This window comes from Ambystoma mexicanum, chromosome 13, assembly GCF_040938575.1.
Source record: "Ambystoma mexicanum isolate Mex_15411 chromosome 13, UKY_AmexF1_1, whole genome shotgun sequence".
Taxonomy (NCBI): domain Eukaryota; kingdom Metazoa; phylum Chordata; class Amphibia; order Caudata; family Ambystomatidae; genus Ambystoma; species Ambystoma mexicanum.
This window is the reverse complement of record NC_090938.1, coordinates 440595191-440614111: the sequence shown is the minus strand read 5'-3', so window position 1 is coordinate 440614111 and position 18921 is coordinate 440595191. Positions and strand designations below refer to the sequence as shown.

At 49.1% G+C, this 18921-nt stretch overlaps 1 protein-coding gene across 1 annotated transcript in view; it reads left to right on the top strand.

The window, feature by feature from the left end:
- The window catches only part of LOC138520423 (uncharacterized), a 201969-nt gene that overhangs the window by 10167 nt on the left and 172881 nt on the right, over nucleotides 1–18921 (top strand). Inside the window, exon 3 of the mRNA XM_069632821.1 lies at nucleotides 7155–7238. Within this exon, the coding sequence (XP_069488922.1) occupies nucleotides 7155–7238 (84 nt within the window). The remainder of the gene's footprint in view (nucleotides 1–7154; nucleotides 7239–18921) is intronic.

Genomic DNA, 18921 nt, shown 5'->3' with positions numbered 1-18921 from the left:
ACATAATGACTATACCTGGGAAGTGCAGCTAGAACTGGTATAAAATGGAAATAACAGACCATACAGGGCGTAAGTATGATATGATATTTATAACGCGCTTAATACCCAGAGGTTTGTGAGCGCGGCCCCTGGGATTGAACCTGTGGTGCTCTGTGTCGTCTCGCTTCCAAGGCGAGCACGTTGCCCATGAGCTATCCTCCCGAGACACATGTTAGTGGCATATGCATGGCAGCGCCCCTGGCCTGTGATGATTCTGCTGGGTCTACCCCCTGTCATATCATGACCCCATCCATGGCATATAAAGGCAGCTCCCTTGTTAAAATGTGGTTACATAAAACACTATTGACTGCTTTTCTACCTATTTGGTATTTTATTAATTGGAAGTTTGTGTATGCTTTTTTGCACCTGCGAGCCACTTACGATGATGTCACTAGGGCTAAAGTGCAACTGGTGCAACCAGGGTCAAAGGTCATGTGACCTCAATTCTGGTGCTTTCATGAAGTGTGTAATGACACTTCCGCTACCCCTGGCATTTAGGTGAATTGACGTCCCTGGACGTACCACTGGCAAACGTGCCTGTAGAACAGGCTTAATGTTGGCACAAAGGTTCAGCAAGCAGCAGAAAATGATGCCAATAGGCAACTTAGCTAAGGCCTCTGGGAAATTAAGCCTGCTAAAAACATGTTTGGAGAGAAAAGACAAGCAAAAGCAGCCGAGGGTCAGGCGGAGGAAAATCAGTGTCTCACGCAATAAAATAGGTCACAAAGACTCAATCTTATAAAATAGTGCCCGTATGGCAACAATGCAAAGTTACACGTCAATGCACATGTCGTGGTATTCATTTTCAGTGTATTGTATTGAGCAAGCTATGCTAAAGTAGCATACATTGGTGTGTGGGTGGGTGGGAGTGTGCATGTGCGTGCATCTATGGCACTATTTCTGAAAGGTTTCAAACTTGGGAGTGTTCATGTTAATTGTCACAACATTTTCCTTCAAGTCAGCTCTCTCTACCTTTTCACACCCATCCTGTTTGAAAATGTAACATATAACATCATTTACAGCAGGAACTGATTGATCAGTAGCCAGCCCATGCAACGTGGATTCATGTGTACGATATGACTGGTTATTTACAACGCACACCCAGAGGTTTTTAAGCGCGGACCCGGGATCGAACCTGTGTTGCTCTGTGTGGTTTTGCTTCCAAGGAGAGCACGTTGCCCCTGAGCTATCCTCCCGAGGATGACAATGAGACTGTGCAGATGTCTGGAGCATGCATGATAGGTGCTGGTCTGAGAAATAAAACATGAACTAAGACTCCAGAGGAAATATGGAGCCTAGCAACCTGGCATTATAACGCGGAAGCTGAAGGGAAAGTCTATAATCCCCATGTCAGCTCGGAGGCTACGTGTCTCAGCATTCTTCTGCTCTGCCACTTAGTTGATGGCTAGACTTGGCTTGGTTGAATTATCATTTATTACCAAGCAATAGGGAACAGTTCAAGGCTCTCAATATATTGTCTCTAATATGTCTTTGGGTTTGGACAACATGTGGCAGTATTCCCTTCTCTTGCCCAATGGTGATCATACTCACAGTATGCTTGGTGTGGACTCCCAACTTTGCTCTTCATCTTGCTACTTGTTTTGGCCTTTGTTTCTTTTGCCTCCTCTTCTGACCGTTCACCCATTCTCTTTCTCTGGACTATCTCCTCAAAGTCTCCTGTCAGTCGTGCTCGTCACTGATCTGATCTACGTTTCTTCTCACACTTCCATATTTCGCTCAATGGGAACTCTCTTAGATCTCACATGCCATAAGGTACCTCCTCCATAGTCATAGTGCTCTGGTTCTCCGAGTTCAGGTTGGGCTCTCTCTCTCGATTCCTCTTCCATGCGTTCACCAAGCTTCAGAGTTCATGGACTCTGCTCCTACATGTATGTTCCACAGCACTCCTGTGACCACTGGCTGCCTCTCCACCATCCTATCTGCAGCAGCCTCTCTCAGCATTAGTAGACGGCATCTGGGTCGATGCAGGTGCTCCTTGTCTGGAAAGCTCTCCTCCTCTAACATGCCAAAATGCTTTGTTTGGGAGAGGGTAGAGGGTCAATTCTGGCGTTGAGTCCTACGTCTCCCACGTTGTGTGCCAGTTGATTGTATACGTTATGAGCTGGGGCTACAACCTATGGCAGCGATGGTTCTTTGGAAATCCATATCGATGTGGAGGAAAATGCACTTACCAACCCCAAGCCCGGCCTATAAGATCTTTAACCACACAGCAATTACAACTTCCTCTAATTTGCTGAAAGAATGGTCATCGAAGATACTAGAGAACTTGACTTCTGCAAACATCAGTATTGAGACTCTGTTGACCAATCCCTGTGCAGCAAAGAAGAAACTGGGTCTGTTTGACTGAATTGCAACTGTGAATAAAAGGAATTCTCACAAACTTTCATTACAATTGGGATTAGAGGACAGAGGCTTAAATATGCCCGCGAGATATCTGATGAAGTTCCCAAGCAGGTACCACAGAGAGCAGTTCTTGCAGCTGCCCCTAAACTTATACCCCACGAGAGAAATTCTGTTTGCCAGACGCACTACCGAGATTCCACATACATGATGTTGAGTCTGTGATTGGGCAATTGAAACGCCGATCCACTTGGTTACGGAATGTATGAATTTAAGAACTCAGTGAATCACGTTCTTTCTGAAATTCGTCCCTAAAAACAGCAACATATGGGCATGGGAGGGTAGCTCAGCGGCAACGTGCTTGCCTTGGAAGCAAGGCGCCACAGAGCAACACAGGTTCGATCACCGTGTCCGCGCGTTAAAAATATGCAACTAAGACAACAAAAAAAACAATTACGCGAATGAAAAACAAAAAATCCCTGTAACAGCGCCTCGATGTGCACGGGCTGTGTCAGCGTTTTAAAAATGCAAAATAAATAAATAAATGTTTGGGATATCCTGGCTGGTCGGAATTTTCTGCTAATATGTGCAGTTATAGGATATCTTGATTCTATCTTGACTTCATCTTAAAGGTAAAGGGAGTGTATAAGCTAAAGATGGACCTTTGTGGAAATGAGGAGGCTGATTAAGGGCTAAATGTGACTAGTAACATAAAGTTTGTAATAAAGAAAAACATGTACTAAAAAATAAAAAATAAATGCTTCAGCAGGCACGCTACTTTCTTCCAGTCTCTCCTCCCCACTCCAGCGTCTCCCAAACCAAGTTTTTCAGCCCCAGGTATTTTGAAGGGTCCGCAGCCTCAAGAGCTCAATCAAGTAAGACCGTTGTTTTTATCCTCCCTTGCCTCGTCACGCTCTGAAACACTTGTCTGTGAGTGCAATATAAATGAAATATCATATCATATAAAGTGTAGCTTGGCATAGAAGACAGACTCAGCCTATTTTCAATATCACTCTTCCCATGGGGCTGCCTCAACAAATTGCACTTTGCGATTATGTTTTTAGGGAGAGAATTAAGGTGACCCTAACTATCCGTTTTGTAATTCTTCAAAGACTATATGGATACAGGCATGCATTCTAAGCCGCCCCTTTTCATTGGTTCTTTGATAATATGCATTCTTTTGAAGGGTTCACGGCCCCTTCGATTTACTTGGCCGACGAGTTAGGTGTGACAAAACTCATCTATGCTTCTACAATGTTTCGCAATGCATTCTAGGCGAGAACCTCCTGCATCCAGAGGTTTGGTAGGAGTTTGGGCAGAAACAGTCACATGACAAGCCCCAGCAGCATCTACATGGGCAGTAGGGACCACATGTCAAGCAAGCCTGCCTCTAAAAGGCCTGTAGGATGGGATGGAGGCAGACACTTGCCAGGTTGTGCCTGACTCTCTGGGAGAACAGAGTCAGAGATGTGGCAAGTACGCATGTCTCTGCCAGTCCAGAAGTCTGAGGCAGAGACATTCCCATCCCCAAATTCCAGTAGGGAGTCGGATACGAACCTTGCTGTGCCTTCCTCAGAAAACTCCCTCAACAGAGAAAGTAGGATGTCAGTTAGGAAACAAGGAGAAAACAAACAAGGGCCCAGCAAGGGTAGGCATGTACAGGGAGGGGCTAACGTGTAATAATATGTGGGTGGAGAGGGGACATCCCTTGAACGGAAAAGCGCAGGAGACGTTGGTCTAAAAATAAGTGGAAGAAAATTGAGCCAGCATTCCAATGGTAAATTTGAATTTGAATTTGAATAATTTCTTACGCGCACCAGGCAGATAACTGCATTCGGGCGCAGATGTTAACTAAAGAATAGAATATATCACTGTGGGAGCCTGAAGTAACCCTAAGGGAGTAAGTCCATTTAAATAAGAAGGTTTTTAGTTCTTTTTTGAATCTTGCCAGAGTGGTGCATGGGCAGATGCTGAGGGGCAGCTGGTTCCACAGTTTAGGCCCAAACACAGAGAACCTCCTGTCACCTTTAGAGATCAATTTTGTCCTCGGGACACATAGCTGAAGTTTGTCTTCTGTCTGGAGATCTCTGGATGGGTAGTAGTGGCGAATTCTGGTGTTCAGGTAGTTTGTGATAACATTTATACACCAGGCATGCCACCTTAAATTTAATGCGATCCTCCACCATCAGCCAGTGCAATGCTTTCCTAGATGTGGACACATGATCTCTTTTACCCAGATGAGCCGTTAACCTAACTACCGCATTCGGGGCCCTCTGTAGTCTTAGCATTTGTTTCCTGGGGATCCCTGTCATAAGACTATTACAGTAGTCAAGGTGGGAATTTACCAAGGTTTCCACCACTACTGGAGAGTCTTGAGGTGTTAAGAAGGGGAACACATTTCTAAGCAGCCGCAGAGAATAGTATACTGCTTTTACTTTTGCCCCTACCTGGGCTTCGCTGGCCCGGTTTTCCTGCCAAATACACCCGTGGTTTTTCAATTTCTCTGAGAACGGAATGCTCACTCCCAAAATCTGTGGGGTAAAATTTGTGTCTTCCTCTCTATTTTTCTTCTCTGATCTAAATAAAATTATTTCCGTTTTGCCTGCGTTAAGCTGTAGTTGATTGCAGGCCATCCATTTTTTTATATCTTGTATACAATGGTTTATCATCTCAAATGCCTCCGAGAGGTTGTCTGTCTCCACATAAATCTGTGTATCGTCGGCATATGAGTAAAATCGTAGACCGTGTCTCCTCAAGATGTCAAACAGTGGTCGAATATATAGGTTAAAGATCAGAGGTGAGAGTGCTGACCCCCGTGGGACTCCGCACCTCAGTTTTATTAATTCTGAGAGAAATGCTCCCAGTATCACCTGCTGTGTTCTGTCCTGTAGGAAGGAGTCAAACCAGTCTATCACTACTTTGGCTGCTCTACCGATGTGTCAAACAAACTTGGTAACAAACTTGGATCTGGAATCGGCACGGATGGGCAGGGTGAGCAAGGTGACGAGCTTGACTGTCTCGGAAGGACAAGGAAAGAGTTAATTGAATGGAGGACACATAGGCCTTGAAAAGCCAGTATTGCTGTAATGCTAGGCAGCAACGGCAACACGCCCGATGTTCCTGCTTCTGAGTGGTTGATCGGGATGGGGCCTAGTCAGCTGAATGGCTAGAATTCTGGGCATGCAACTGGTTCTTCCCCAGTTCCTCTGGTCTTTTAGAGTCACTGGCCTGACGCCTGCTTATAGCCCAGTCCAGTTTATATTGACCTCATTGGGTTACATTGGTAAGTGCTATGTGGAGTAAATAACACATGCCTTGTCTCTAAGATAAGAAAATCCCTTTAAATGACTGAAAGGCGGCGAGAAGGAAAGCACCTGGAGAAATGAATTTACCTATTAAAAGCATTTCTATGTAGCAGTCTGTGGCTGCTTGGCGGCTAGACTCTTCAGCTCTCAACTTTCTGAAGAAAGTGACTCTCAGTGCCTACAGATGGTGGGTTCAGCTGAAAGCACTGTTACATGTTCTCACACATCCTTGTATCCCCTGGGCTATCCTTCCCAGAGTCGAACACATGCACAGTGCTGTACCCCCTGAAGCTAACTCTGGCCTTGAGGATAGCTCAGGTGCAACGCGTTTGTCTTTGAAGCAAGACAACGCAAAGCACACGTTTACAACCCTGTCCTGTGTCTAGAGGCTGGTCTCTGCCATGAAGTGCGATATAAAAGCTCTATTTTCTTTTTTTTATATACCTCCTCTGGCCTCCATTTCTAGGGGGCGCAGAATAGCCTGGAGAGCCACCCCAGCCGTTGCTGACAGCAGCACCAGCAGAGATGACACTGATATTTTGAAGGGACAGGGGAGAGCCTGGGATTTCTCAGGTTAAATGTAGAGTGAGATCATCAGTGACAGAGGCAGTCCCCCAGGTGAGGCCGGCCTGGAATTCGGTGAAACATGCAGCGTCCGGTTCCCCACATGTTTCACCGCCTCAGATCCACATGGATGTGGGTTTCCTAGCTGTAACAGGGTACAGAGCAGGAAATCCACTCTCTGCATTTCCCAGCTGTGTCCAAGGAAGTCGACAGCATCTTGGCCCACATCAGATTGTGGTGCAGGTGGAGAGGCTGTGATCCTTCTACACCCAAACAGAAGATGCAGTCCAAATGAATCTGTTGTATTCGGGGCAGTGATTAAAGTGTGTTTCCCGCCTGCGGTGGATAATGGCTTGCGAAGAAAAGAGCCACCTGGATTTCCCCAGCCAGTTTCTGTCCCCGGCAGAAAATGGATTCAAGTCTGATGGAGTGGCCGTGGAAAAGGTTGCAAATGAGGAGCAGGTAGACGCCTTTTAGTGAAGCACATATTACACCCCTTCTAAAACGTTTGACTGCCCGGAGGAAGATCCCCCAAGGTCAGCATGGTCCGGATCAGGGGTAAACCACACACCCCCTAACATCAGACGTGCAAGATCCAATTCCCTAGTTTATATCATTCACGGCATCACCAGTGGGGCTCGGGGTGGGGCTACACTTGCAACATCTTACACATTCTTCTTCACAGGTGGACTTCCTGCGCATCATTTGGTCATTCTGAAAACTCACCCGGATGTTGTCATTCTGTGGGTCGAGAAGGCGCGCGTGCGGCTGACCGGTGACCTTACGCATGATCACTTGACTATGTGATGTGCACGAGACGTTCCACGTAAAACAGATGGTTACAAACATGCCTGGCTCATGTATTACACGCATTTCTGTTTTCAGGGAGAGGGGGAGCGATTTCCTCTGCACTGCATAAAGAGATATGTATTTCCTCCAAAAATTAACTTCATCTACGAAACCACCCAGGTAACATGGCGCCTGCTTATTATTCATATCTTTTGTGTAAAATATAATACTTGATGTACATTGTGTATTATACATATACCGATTTACTTCTCTCTCTCACGCTCTCCCTCGATCGATCTTTCTCTCTCTTTCTCTCACACTCATTCTCTGCATCTCTGTCTCCTCTCTTGCTCCACCTTCCTCTCACTCGCTCTCGCTCTCTCTCCCTCCTTCCCTTCCTCTCTCTTGCTCTCTCTCCCTCTCTACCTCTCTCACTCTCAAATGCCCCTGTCTCTCTCTCATTCTCTCTGTGCGTTCTTTCTCTCTGTGCATCTATCTCCTCTCTCACTCTCCCTCCATCTCTCTCTCTCCCTTCTTCCCTTCCTCTGTCTTTCTCTCCCGCTCTCTCGCTACCTTTCTCTCTCACTATCTCTCCCACCCTCTCTCTCATTCTCTGTGCTTTCTTTCCCTCAGAGCATCTCTGTCTCCTCTCTTGCTCTCTCTCCCTCTCTCTCTCTCTCTACTCTTCTCACTCTCTCCCCCAGCCTCGCTCTCTCTCTCTCTCTCTCTCTCTCTCTCTCTCTCTCCCTCGAGCTCACTGTCTGTCTCTCTCTCCCGCTCTCTCTCACTCTCTCACTCTATCTCTCCCCCTCTCGCTCTTTCACCCTCCTTCCAATCCTCTCTCTTGCTCTCTCTATGTTATTGTACTAACATTGTAAACTGGACCTTTTTTACCTTTTGCAATGTTGATGTCTAATTATCAGTTTCAGTATTTATTTGAGTCATAATGACGACATTAAATGAGGGGCTAATAATAATAGCAATAAAGCGGCCTTTTGAAACACCCTTATTCCATATTGTTGGCCTCACTGTGCACAGAGGAGAGGTGTACTGAGCAAAGCACATTATGTCTCTTTCGAAATACCCCTATCAGAAAAAAGACAGGGACAACTAACACCAGCGAGGGGTCCAGACTGCTTTGCATGAAATCAAAGAACACTTGGGAAACTTAAAAATGACCATTGAACATTTGTATGGGATGGCCACCACTGCAACACAAGATATTGCATCAATTTCACCCTCACAACCAAATTCTAAAGCTCGCTGAATACGTATATATGGTTCATGTTAGGGTGAGTTTTGTGAAAAATATTAAATGAGCACCATGCCCAGTGTGCATTCTGTAATTAACGATTCAAACGTACCACCCTTTTATCAAAGACAATTTTGTCAAATATAAAGATATATGGTCATTTTTATGTTTCCAAAATGTTCTTTGATTTTAATGCAAAGCAGCCAGAAACCCTCATTTGTGCTATTTGTTCCCTCCACCTACTAGTATGTGCATCTTGGAATGATAAGCTTGAATCAGAAAATAATTCAAATGTTTTTTTCTAAGTTTTGATAATGTGCTTTGTCCAGTAAGACAAGTGAAGCGTTCTTATTTTGATTACAATATGTAATGGAAGTGATCTTTAGAAATTACCATTGTACAATTTTAGAAAGCGCCAGTATACAATGTGATCACAATGAACTAATTTCCTGTTATGATAGCTTCTTTTGCCTGGGCTACACACCATCCTATCCCACAGGCTATCTATCCTCCCTTATTGCTAAGAGTCATACTCAGATTAAAACCAATGTCCCGTTAACGAAAAATAGAACATCACAATATGCAATTGTAGGGCCTGCAGCATGTTCCTTTGATCCCTTACTGAGGCTGTGAGAAGAGAAACCCAACAAACCCTGCAGAGTCTATACACACCCTCCCCGCATCTCTGTAGTGACACTGATCTCTTAGTGTGATAGTGACATCCCTACAGGACACACAAAATGATAATGTATGTCTCCAAATTCCAGGCCGGTCCCACCTGGGAGAACGCCTCTGTTGCAGTTGCTCTCACTCTACTTTTAACTGTAAAATCCCAGTTCCTCCCGTGTACTTTGGAGGCATCTGTGTTTTTTTTTTCTCTGCTGGCGCTGCTGTCAGCAACAGCTGGGGTGGCTCTAGCAAACATGCACCTGACACTGTGTCTCTCGCCCACATAAAGACAGACGTAGAGTGAGAGAGACAGAGAGAGGCATAGTGGAAAAGAGAATGCAGAGAGAGAGAGGCAGACAGACAGACAGATCGGTGTATGATAAAATATGTACAGCTAGTACATAATAATACAACAATTTATTCGAAAAGCAAGGTTCACAAATATGTGTGTACAGAATATATCAACTATATATAAACAGATATATAAACTGAACTCTTATTATTATTATTAGTAGTAGTAGTATTAATAGCGTTATTGTTAGTTTATTATTTATAGAGAGTGGGTTATGGCCACACACAGTCTTAGCCCCCCCCCCCAGCCTTCATCTGAGGGTTGATGTTGTTTTCAACACAGACTCAGCTGAATCCCTCTCCTCATGCTTATGTTTTGGAGTTTATTCCTGCCTAGTTTGTACTTTATTTCCCATGTTCCTCCTGCCTTTTTCACTGCTGCCATTTTTTTATTGATCTGTACTATGTAAACATGTTGGCTCTTATTAATTGCTCCTAGTGCCAAGAAGCTCCTTTGGGGGCAGAGAAGAGCTCTTTAAAACAATAAAATCAATTGTTTTGTTGTTGCTTTTAGGAAATGATAGTTGCAGTAGAAGTAATAGCACCATGGCTAGTAGAAGAAGTACTAATGTAGTAGAAGTAGTGCAGTAGTAGAGATAGTAATAGCAGTAGTGGTGAAAGTAGTGTTAGCAGTAATAGCAGTAGTACAAATTGCAGTAGTAAAAAATAATAGTGGTAATAATAGTACTAGTAGTCATAGTAGTAGCAGTAGTAGTAATAATAGCAGTAGTAGTAGTTATCACAGTAGCAGTAATAATAGTGGTAGTAGTAATAGTATTAGTAGAATTAGTAGTAGTAGTTGCAAAAGTAGTTTTACTAGTAATAGAAGTAGTAATGGTGGTAGTAAAGGTGGAGGTAGCAGTGGAAGTGATAGTAATGATAGTACTAGTAATAGAAGTAATATTGCTATATGTACTAGTAATAGTAGTAGTGCTAGCATAATTACTATGTGCTGGTACAGTCTGATGCATAGCGATGGTAGATACTGTACATACGACACATGCTATTTCGACAACCACAGCAACTACGCAATCCCCCGCCCCTCCTGGCTGCTTGTTCGTCTTAATACTTCCATTTGAATGCTGCTGGAAAATTAAACCAGCCAGAGGAATTCCTTTCTTTTTAGTTTGAGCTATTAGGTGGTGCTAAAGCACCACCTATAAGCTGAAACTATTGAATTAGAGTACAACCAGGAAGCAATGTCATACAAGAAGGGAGACAAAGCTTGTAGTTGCAGTTTGGTTATTTGCCCACCCATTGAAAGGCCATGGCCATGCTATTGTCTATGGCCGTCCACACCCAGTTCCTGCCCTTCCCGGCCCAAAGCACCGCCTTATGGTGATATTTTAAGCTTGCTTCATTCAAGCCTTACCATCAAACTTTGCACTCGAAATGCATGCTCGTGTTTTTTTAAAGGCAGACTTGTGAGAGTTATTTTCTTAATTGGAGTTGTAAACATGCTACTGGTGTAATAACAATTTCTTAACCAGGTCTAGACGAGGGTCCCGTGCTGGGTGGGCCTAGAGACCCAAGCTACTCGGCACTGATGAGGCCCAACAAGGCTGAAACATGTCTTGGGATGCTTGTCGTTTCGTGCAGAAGGAATGTGACATAGCAATTCGGGCTGGACAGCCCCTTTTGGGGTGAAACCAAGCCTGATTTGCCTTTGATCTTTCCCCTTCTGTAATGGCTTGGCAGGTGAAGAATGGTGGTCTGGAGCATTGCCCAGATCAATGCCAGAGGTTAAGATTAATTCTAAACCTTCCGGCCATCCTCTCTTGTGTTTTTCTATAGTCACCCGAGTGAGACGGGTATGCCCAGATGTGGGTCCTGTACCTGCTGGGCCTAGAGACCCAAGCTACTCCTCACTGATGAGGCCCAACAAGGCCCAAATATGTCTGGGGATGCGTGTGGTCTCGTGCAGAACGCAGGTGACCTAACAGTTCGAGCTGGACTTCCCCTTTGGGGGTGGGACCAAGCCTATTTTTCCTATGGTCTTTCCCCTTCTGTAATGGCTTGGTAGGTGAAGAAGGATCATCTCCAGGGTTGCCCAGAGCAATGACAGAGATTTAAGATTAATTCTAAAACTTCCAGCCATCAACTCTTAGCAGGACTGCTTTCTCAGAGATGCCCAGTTAAAAAAAAGTCAAGCCAAACTAAGAAATTACCAGACTGGTGGCCCTACAGAGCCATTGCCGGACAGAACAGGACACAGATGTTAAACGTCGGCTGGGTTTAGCTGTTAACAAATGCCCGACAGTTACTAATGTAAAGCATTTCACTGTTAGTACCTGCATTAAAATGCATAATGTTTAGGCAATTGAAATTGTGATGCAGGATTAATACTTGCATGCAAGGGGAGTGATTGGAAGGGTAGAGAGTGGACAGCAGACGGCTCATTCTCACATCAGTACTTAAGTGAGTGCTTTCAGACTTAACAGAGGGGGTTAACTGCCTGTAACATTTAAGCTGCACAGAATAGTCTCATTAGAATGCGTAAAGAAGTTAGATGACCCCACACAAATAAGTTTGCCGCTGCCATGCACCCATGTGGTTAGCGCCTCTCCCAACATTTGAACAGTTAACCCCACCAAAATGTAGGTTTTGTTGCATCATTGAACACAAGCACACACACCATTCACCATACACACACACACACGCACAACCAGCCAACCATAAATTTAAGTATGCAATCTTTCACCATACAGGCACACCCAGACAGCAACCCATACATTTAAGTGTGCACTCTTTCTTCATACAGGCACTGCCAGACATCCACCCATACATTTAAGTGTGCACCCTTTCACTATGCAGGCACACCCAGGAAGCCACCCATACATTGAAGTGTGTGCCCTTTCACCATACACTCACACACGCACACCCAGGCAGCCACCCATACATCATGCACTCACTCATTCATGCACATTACATTATATACATATAGACACACACACTTAAATACACGCACACACATTTAAAGAAAATACATTTTCTCACCTTTAATCCGTTGGTCCAGGGACAGAGGCCTTAAGCTCACTGCAGCAGCCAGGAACACTTGTTCCCGTCATCTGCAGAGGATCTGGAGGCCTCTATGTCATGGGGTGGAGGGGAGCCCTATTATTTCAAAAAGAAATGGTTTCTTTTGGAAGTCACTCTGACTTCAAAAAGAAATGATTTCCAGAAAAGGACCGAACGATGATGGAAATAATTTCTTTGTGAAGGCAGGGTGACTTCAAAAAGAAACTATTTCTTTTTTGAAGCCTGGAGGCTTCCATTTCATAGGTTGGGGGGGAGCCCTCTGACTTCAAAGAGACATTGTTTCTTTTTGTAGTCACTATGCCTTTATAAAGAAATTATTTCATAAAGGAATTATTTCTATTATGATGTAACACAATTCATTTATATATTTATTTATGAATTCGGAGGGACATATGATATGATATTTATAACGCACCTATACACAAGTGTTTCAAAAAGAAACGTTTTCTTTATATATATATATATATATATATACACATTCAGTGAAAAAGAGTTGTTAAAGGGACGTTATGGTTCCAAGTAAACTGAAAAACCCTTGAAATTCCAAGTTATGGTAAGCTAAGCAACCATAACTCGCGCCACCATCGTGCACTGCTAAGCCTAACACCCAGGACATCAAAGATGACATCACAAATGTCATTGATGACATCACTGATGACATCACATGTCTGGCTCCCCCTTTTTTCTTTTCTGACATATCTAGGCCACATGTTTTTCTTCAGTAACAGTTAGGAACTAAGAATTGTAAAAGTACTATATTTGTAGACTTATCCTTCAAGAATGTTCTTACAATAATTCCCTTATGGTCCAGTTATATCATATGAAACATATGCATAGGGGAAGACACAACCTTGAAAGACAGCAATCCATTTTGTACATTAAAATAATCAGTAGCGTTATCAGCACTTTCTGATAGTTCTGATGTTTTTTTCTTACTGTACTTTCCCTGTATATGCTCCTATTTTTATATGTTGTGCTCACACTATTTACCTTAGGGTCCAAGCACATCATGTGATATATATATATATATATATATATATATATATATATATATATATATATATATATATATATATATATATACATAGGGTAAGTAACAGCTTAGAAACAGAGCAATCATTTCTCTGCATAAAGGTAATCAGTTAGGTTATGAACAGTTTCTGCTACTACTGCTGTTTTTTTTACTTCTATTTCCTTGTATATATTCATATTTGTATGTGGTGTTGTCTCTTTGTGTTTTGTCTATAATAATGCAATTATGTAGTAAGTGGGTTTTATTACCTACTTATCACATGTTTCACACTACGCAAAACTCTAATAAGAAAACAGTTATCATTTCACTGTTCAACATGGCAAGCTTATGAATATTGCACCTCCATCATGTATGCTGCACACAATGCCTATGTTTCTACATGAGTACCTTAGTATACTGGATTGCACTTGTTAGCACTTGATATTTATTCAAAAAATCCTTTACACTTTTTTTATTAACATTACACTAAGAATCCCTTGTACAGACTTTCTAAAGGTAAATGCACATGTGATGTCATCAATGGCATTTGTGATGTCATCTTTGATGTCCTGGGTGTTAGGCTTAGCAGTGCACGATGGTGGCACGAGTTATGGTTGCTTAGCTTACCATAACTGGCGAATTTCAGGGGTTTTTCGGTTTTACTTGGAACCATAAAATTTAGTAGCGCAACTTAACCATAATGTCCCTTTAACAAAGTTTTTTCACTGAATTTCATTGGTTTTTATTAGTGCAACTTTACCATAACGTCCCTTTAAAAAAGTTTTTTCATTGAATTTTGTAGTTTTTTATTAGTGAAACTTAACCATAACGTCCCTTTAACACATTTATTTTCTGAATTTCATAGGTTTTTATTAGTGCAACGTAACCATAACGTCCTTTTCAATGGATGAAGACAACTAGCATCCTAGGTTCTCTAAGTGGGAACCCGGGGTGGTAAAAAAAAAGATTTCTCTTCCCAAACCGGAACGCCTGCGGAGGGAGACACGGGGTGGGGGGAACAGGAGGGTGACACGGGGCATGAGCGGGGGTGGGGGCTACAGGAGGAAGACACAGGGCATGAGCGGGGAGTGGGGGGAACAAGAGAGAGACACAGAGCATGAGCGGGGGTGGGGGGAACAGGAGGGAGACACGGGGCATGAGCAGGGGGTGGGGGGCAACACAAGGGAGACACGGGGCATGAGCGGGGGTGGGGGGGTACAGGAGGGAGACACGGGGCATGAGCGGGGAGTGGGGGGTAACACGAGGGAGACACATGACATGAGAGGGGGGTGGGGGGAACAGGAGAGAGACACGGGGCATGAGCGGGGGGTGGGGGCAACAGCAGGGAGACACGGGGCATGACCGGGGGTGGTGGGCAATGCCCAGCAAGACACGAGGCATGAGCGGGGGGTGGGGGGTAACACGAGGGAGACACGGGGTGGGGGGAACAGGAGGGAGACACGTGGCATGAGCGAGGGGTGGGGGTAACACGAGGGAGACACGGTCGGGAGGAACAGGAGGGAGAAACGGGGCATGAGCGGGGTGGGGGTACAGGAGGAAGACACGGGGCATTAGCGGGGAGTGGGGGGAACAAGAGAGAGACACAGAGCATGAGCGGGGGTGGGGGGAACAGGAGGGAGACATGGGGCATGAGCGGGGCGTGGGGGGCAACACGAGGGAGACACAGGGCATGAGCGGGGGTGGGGGGTACAGGAGGGAGACACGGGGCATGAGCGGGGGGTGGGGGGTAACACAAGGGAGACACAGGTCATGAGCGGGGGTGGGGGGAACAGGAGGGAGACACGGGGCATGAGCGAGGGGTGGGGGTACAGGAGGGAGACACAGGGCATGGGCGGGGGTTGGGGGGAACAAGAGAGAGACACGGAGCATGAGCAGGGGGTGGGGGGAACAGGAGGGAGGCACGGGGCATGAGCGGGGGGTGGGTGGCAACACGAGGGAGGCACGAAGCATGAGCGGGGGTACAGGAGGGAGACACGGGGCATGAGCAGAGGGTGGGGGGAACAGGTCAGACACAGGGCATGAGCGGGGGGTAGGGGGTAACACAAGGGAGACACAGGGCATGAGCGAGGGGGTAACACGAGGGAGACACAGGGCATGAGCGGGGGTGGGGGGAACAGGGCAGACACGGGACATGAGCGGGGGGTGGGGGGTACAGGAGGGAGAGACGGGGCATGAGCGGGGGGTGGGGGGACCAAGAGAGAGACACGGGGCATGAGCGGGGGCTGGGGGAACACGAGGGAGACACGGGGCATGAGCAGGGGTGGGGGGCAATAGGAGAGAGACACAGGGCATGAGCGTGGGGTGGGGGGGTACACTAGGTAGACACGGGGCATAGGCGGGGGGTGGCGGGAACACGAGGGAGACACGGGGCATGAGCGGGGAGTGGGGGAACACGAAGGAGACACGGGGCATGAGCAGGGGGTGGGGGGTAACACGAGGGAGACACGGGGCATGAGCGGGGGTGTGGGGGGTAACAGGAGGGAGACACGGGGCATGAGCAGACGGTGGGGGCCAACAGCAGGGAGACACGGGGCATGAGCGGGGGGTGGGGGAAACAGGAGAGAGACACGGGGCATGACCAGGGGGTGGGGGCAACAGCAGGGAGACACGGGGCATGACCGGGGTGTGGTGGGCAACAGCAGGGAGACACGGGGCATGACCGGGGGGTGGCATGACCGGGGGGTTGGGGGCAACAGGAGAGAGACACGGGGCATGAGAGGGGGATGGGGTGGTAACAGGAGAGAGACACGGGGCATGAGCGGGGGTGGGGGGAAACAGCAGGGAGACACGGGGCATGACCGGGGGGTGGGGGGCAACAGTAGAGAGACACGGGGCATGAGAGGGGGGTGGGGGGTAACAGGGGAGAGACACAGGGCATGAGCGGGGGATGGGGGCAACTGCAGGGAGACGCAGGGCATGAGCGGGGGGTGAGGGGAACAAGAGGGAGACACAGGGCATGAGTGGGGGGTGGGGGGGCAACAGGAGAGAGACACGGGGCATGAGTGGGGCGTGGGGGGAACACGAGGGAGACACGGGGCATGAGCGGTGGGTGGGCGGCAACAGCAGGGAGACACGGGGCATGTGCGGGGGGTGGGGGGAACACGAGGGAGACACAGGGCATGAGCGGGGTCTGGGGGGTAACAGGAGAGAGACACGGGGCATGAGCGGGGGGTGGGGGGGCAACAAGAGGGAGACACAGGGCATGAGCTGGGGGTGAGGGGCAACAGCAGGGAGACACGGGGCATAAGCGGGGGGTGGGGGACAACATGAGAGAGACACGGGGCATGAGCAGGGGGTGGGGGCAACAGCAGGGAGACACGGGGCATGAGCGGGGGTTGGGGGGAACAGGAGAGAGACACGGGGCATGAGCGGGGGTGGGGGCAACAGCAGGGAGACACAGGGCATGACCGGGGGGTGGTGGGCAACAGCAGGGAGACACGGGGCATGACCGGGGGTGGCATGACCAGGGGGTGGGGGGAACAGGAGAGAGACACGGGGCATGAGCGGGGGGTGGGGGCAACAGCAGGGAGACACAGGGCATGACGGGTGGGTGGTGGGCAACAGCAGGGAGACACGGGGCATGACCGGGGGGTGGGGGGCAACAGGAGAGAGACACGGGGCATGAGAGGGGGTTGGGGTGTAACAAGAGAGATACACGGGGCATGAGAGGGGGGTGGGTGGTAACAGGAGAGAGACATGGGGCATGAGCGGGGGTGGGGGAAACAGCAGGGAGACACGGGGCATGACCGGGGGTGGGGGGCAACAGGAGAGAGACACGGGGCATGAGAGGGGGGTGGGGGGTAACAGGAGAGAGACACGGGGCATGAGCAGGGGGTGGGGGGTAACAGGAGCGAGACACAGGGCATGAGCAGGGGGTCGGGGGCAACAGCAGGGAGACTCGGGGCATGAGCAGGGGGTGGGGGGAAAAAGAGGGAGACACGGGGCATGAGCGGGGGGTGGGGGCAACAGGAGAGAGACACGGGGCATGAGCAGAGGGTGGGGGGAACACGAGGGAGACACGGGGCATGAGCGGGGGTGGGCGACAACAGCTTGGAGACACGGGGCATGTGCAGGGGGTGGGGGGAACACGAGGGAGACACGGGGCATGAGCAGGGGGTGGGGGGCAACAGGAGGGAGACACGGGGCATGAGCAGGGGGTGGGGGGCAACAGCAGGGAGACACGGGGCATGAGCAGGGGGTGGGAGGAACACGAGAGAGACACGGGGCATGAGAGGGGGGTGGGGGGTAACAGGAGAGAGACACGGGGCATGAGCGCGGTGTGGGGGGCAACAGGAGGGAGACACGGGGCATGAGCACCGGGTGGGGGGAACAGGAGGGAGACACGGGGCATGAACGGGGGGTGGGGGGGAACAGGGGAACATGGGCCATGAGCGGGGGGTGGGGGGAACAGGAGGGAGACACGGGGCATGGGCGGGGGGTGGAGGGCAACAAGAGGGAGACACGGGGCATGAGCGCGGTGTGGGGGGCAACAGGAGGGAGACACGGGGCATGAGCACCGGGTGGGGGGAACAGGAGGGAGACACGGGGCATGAACGGGGGGTGGGGGGGAACAGGGGAACATGGGCCATGAGCGAGGGGGTGGGGGGAACAGGAGGGAGAAACGGGGCATGGGCGGGGGGTGGGGGAACACGAGGGAGACACGGGGCATGAGCGGGGGTGGGGGGAGAACAGGAGGGAGACACTGGACATGAGAGGGGGGTGGGGGGTAACAGGAGAGAGACATGGGGCATGAGCGGGGGGTGGGGGGAAACAGCAGGGAGACATGGGCCATGACCGGGGGGTGGGAGGCAACAGGAAAGAGACACGGGGCATGAGAGGGGGGTGGGGGTAACAGGAGAGAGACACGGGGCATGAGCAGGGGGTGGAGGGTAACAGGAGAGAGACACAGGGCATGAGCGGAGGGTGGGGGGCAACAGCAGGGAGACACGGGGCATGAGCGGGGGGTGGGGGGAACAAGAGGGAGACATGGGGCATGAGCGGGGGGTGGGGGGCAACAGGAGAGAGACACAGGGCATGAGCAGGGGGTGGGGGGAACACGAGGGAGACACGGGCCATGAGCGGGGGGTGGGGAGGGCAACAGGAAGGAGACACGGGGCATGAGCGGGGTGGGGGGCAACAGCAGGGAAACACGGGGCATGAGCAGGGGGTGGGGGGAAGACGAGGGAGACACGGGGCATGAGAGGGGGGTGGGGGGTAACAGGAGAGAGACTCAGGGCATGAGCAGGGGGTGGGCGGCAACAGCAGGGAGACACGGGGCATGACCGGGGGTGGAGGGCAACAGCAGGGAGACACAGGGCATGAGCTGGGGGTGGGGGAGAACAGGGAGACACGGGGCATGAGCGTGGGTGGGGGGAACACGAGGGAGACACGGGGCATGAGCAGGGGTTGGGGGGCAACAAGGGGGAGACACAGGGCATGAGTGGGGGGTGGGGGGAACATGAGGGAGACACGGGGCATGAGCAGGGGGTGGGGAGCTACAGGAGGGAGACACGGGGCAT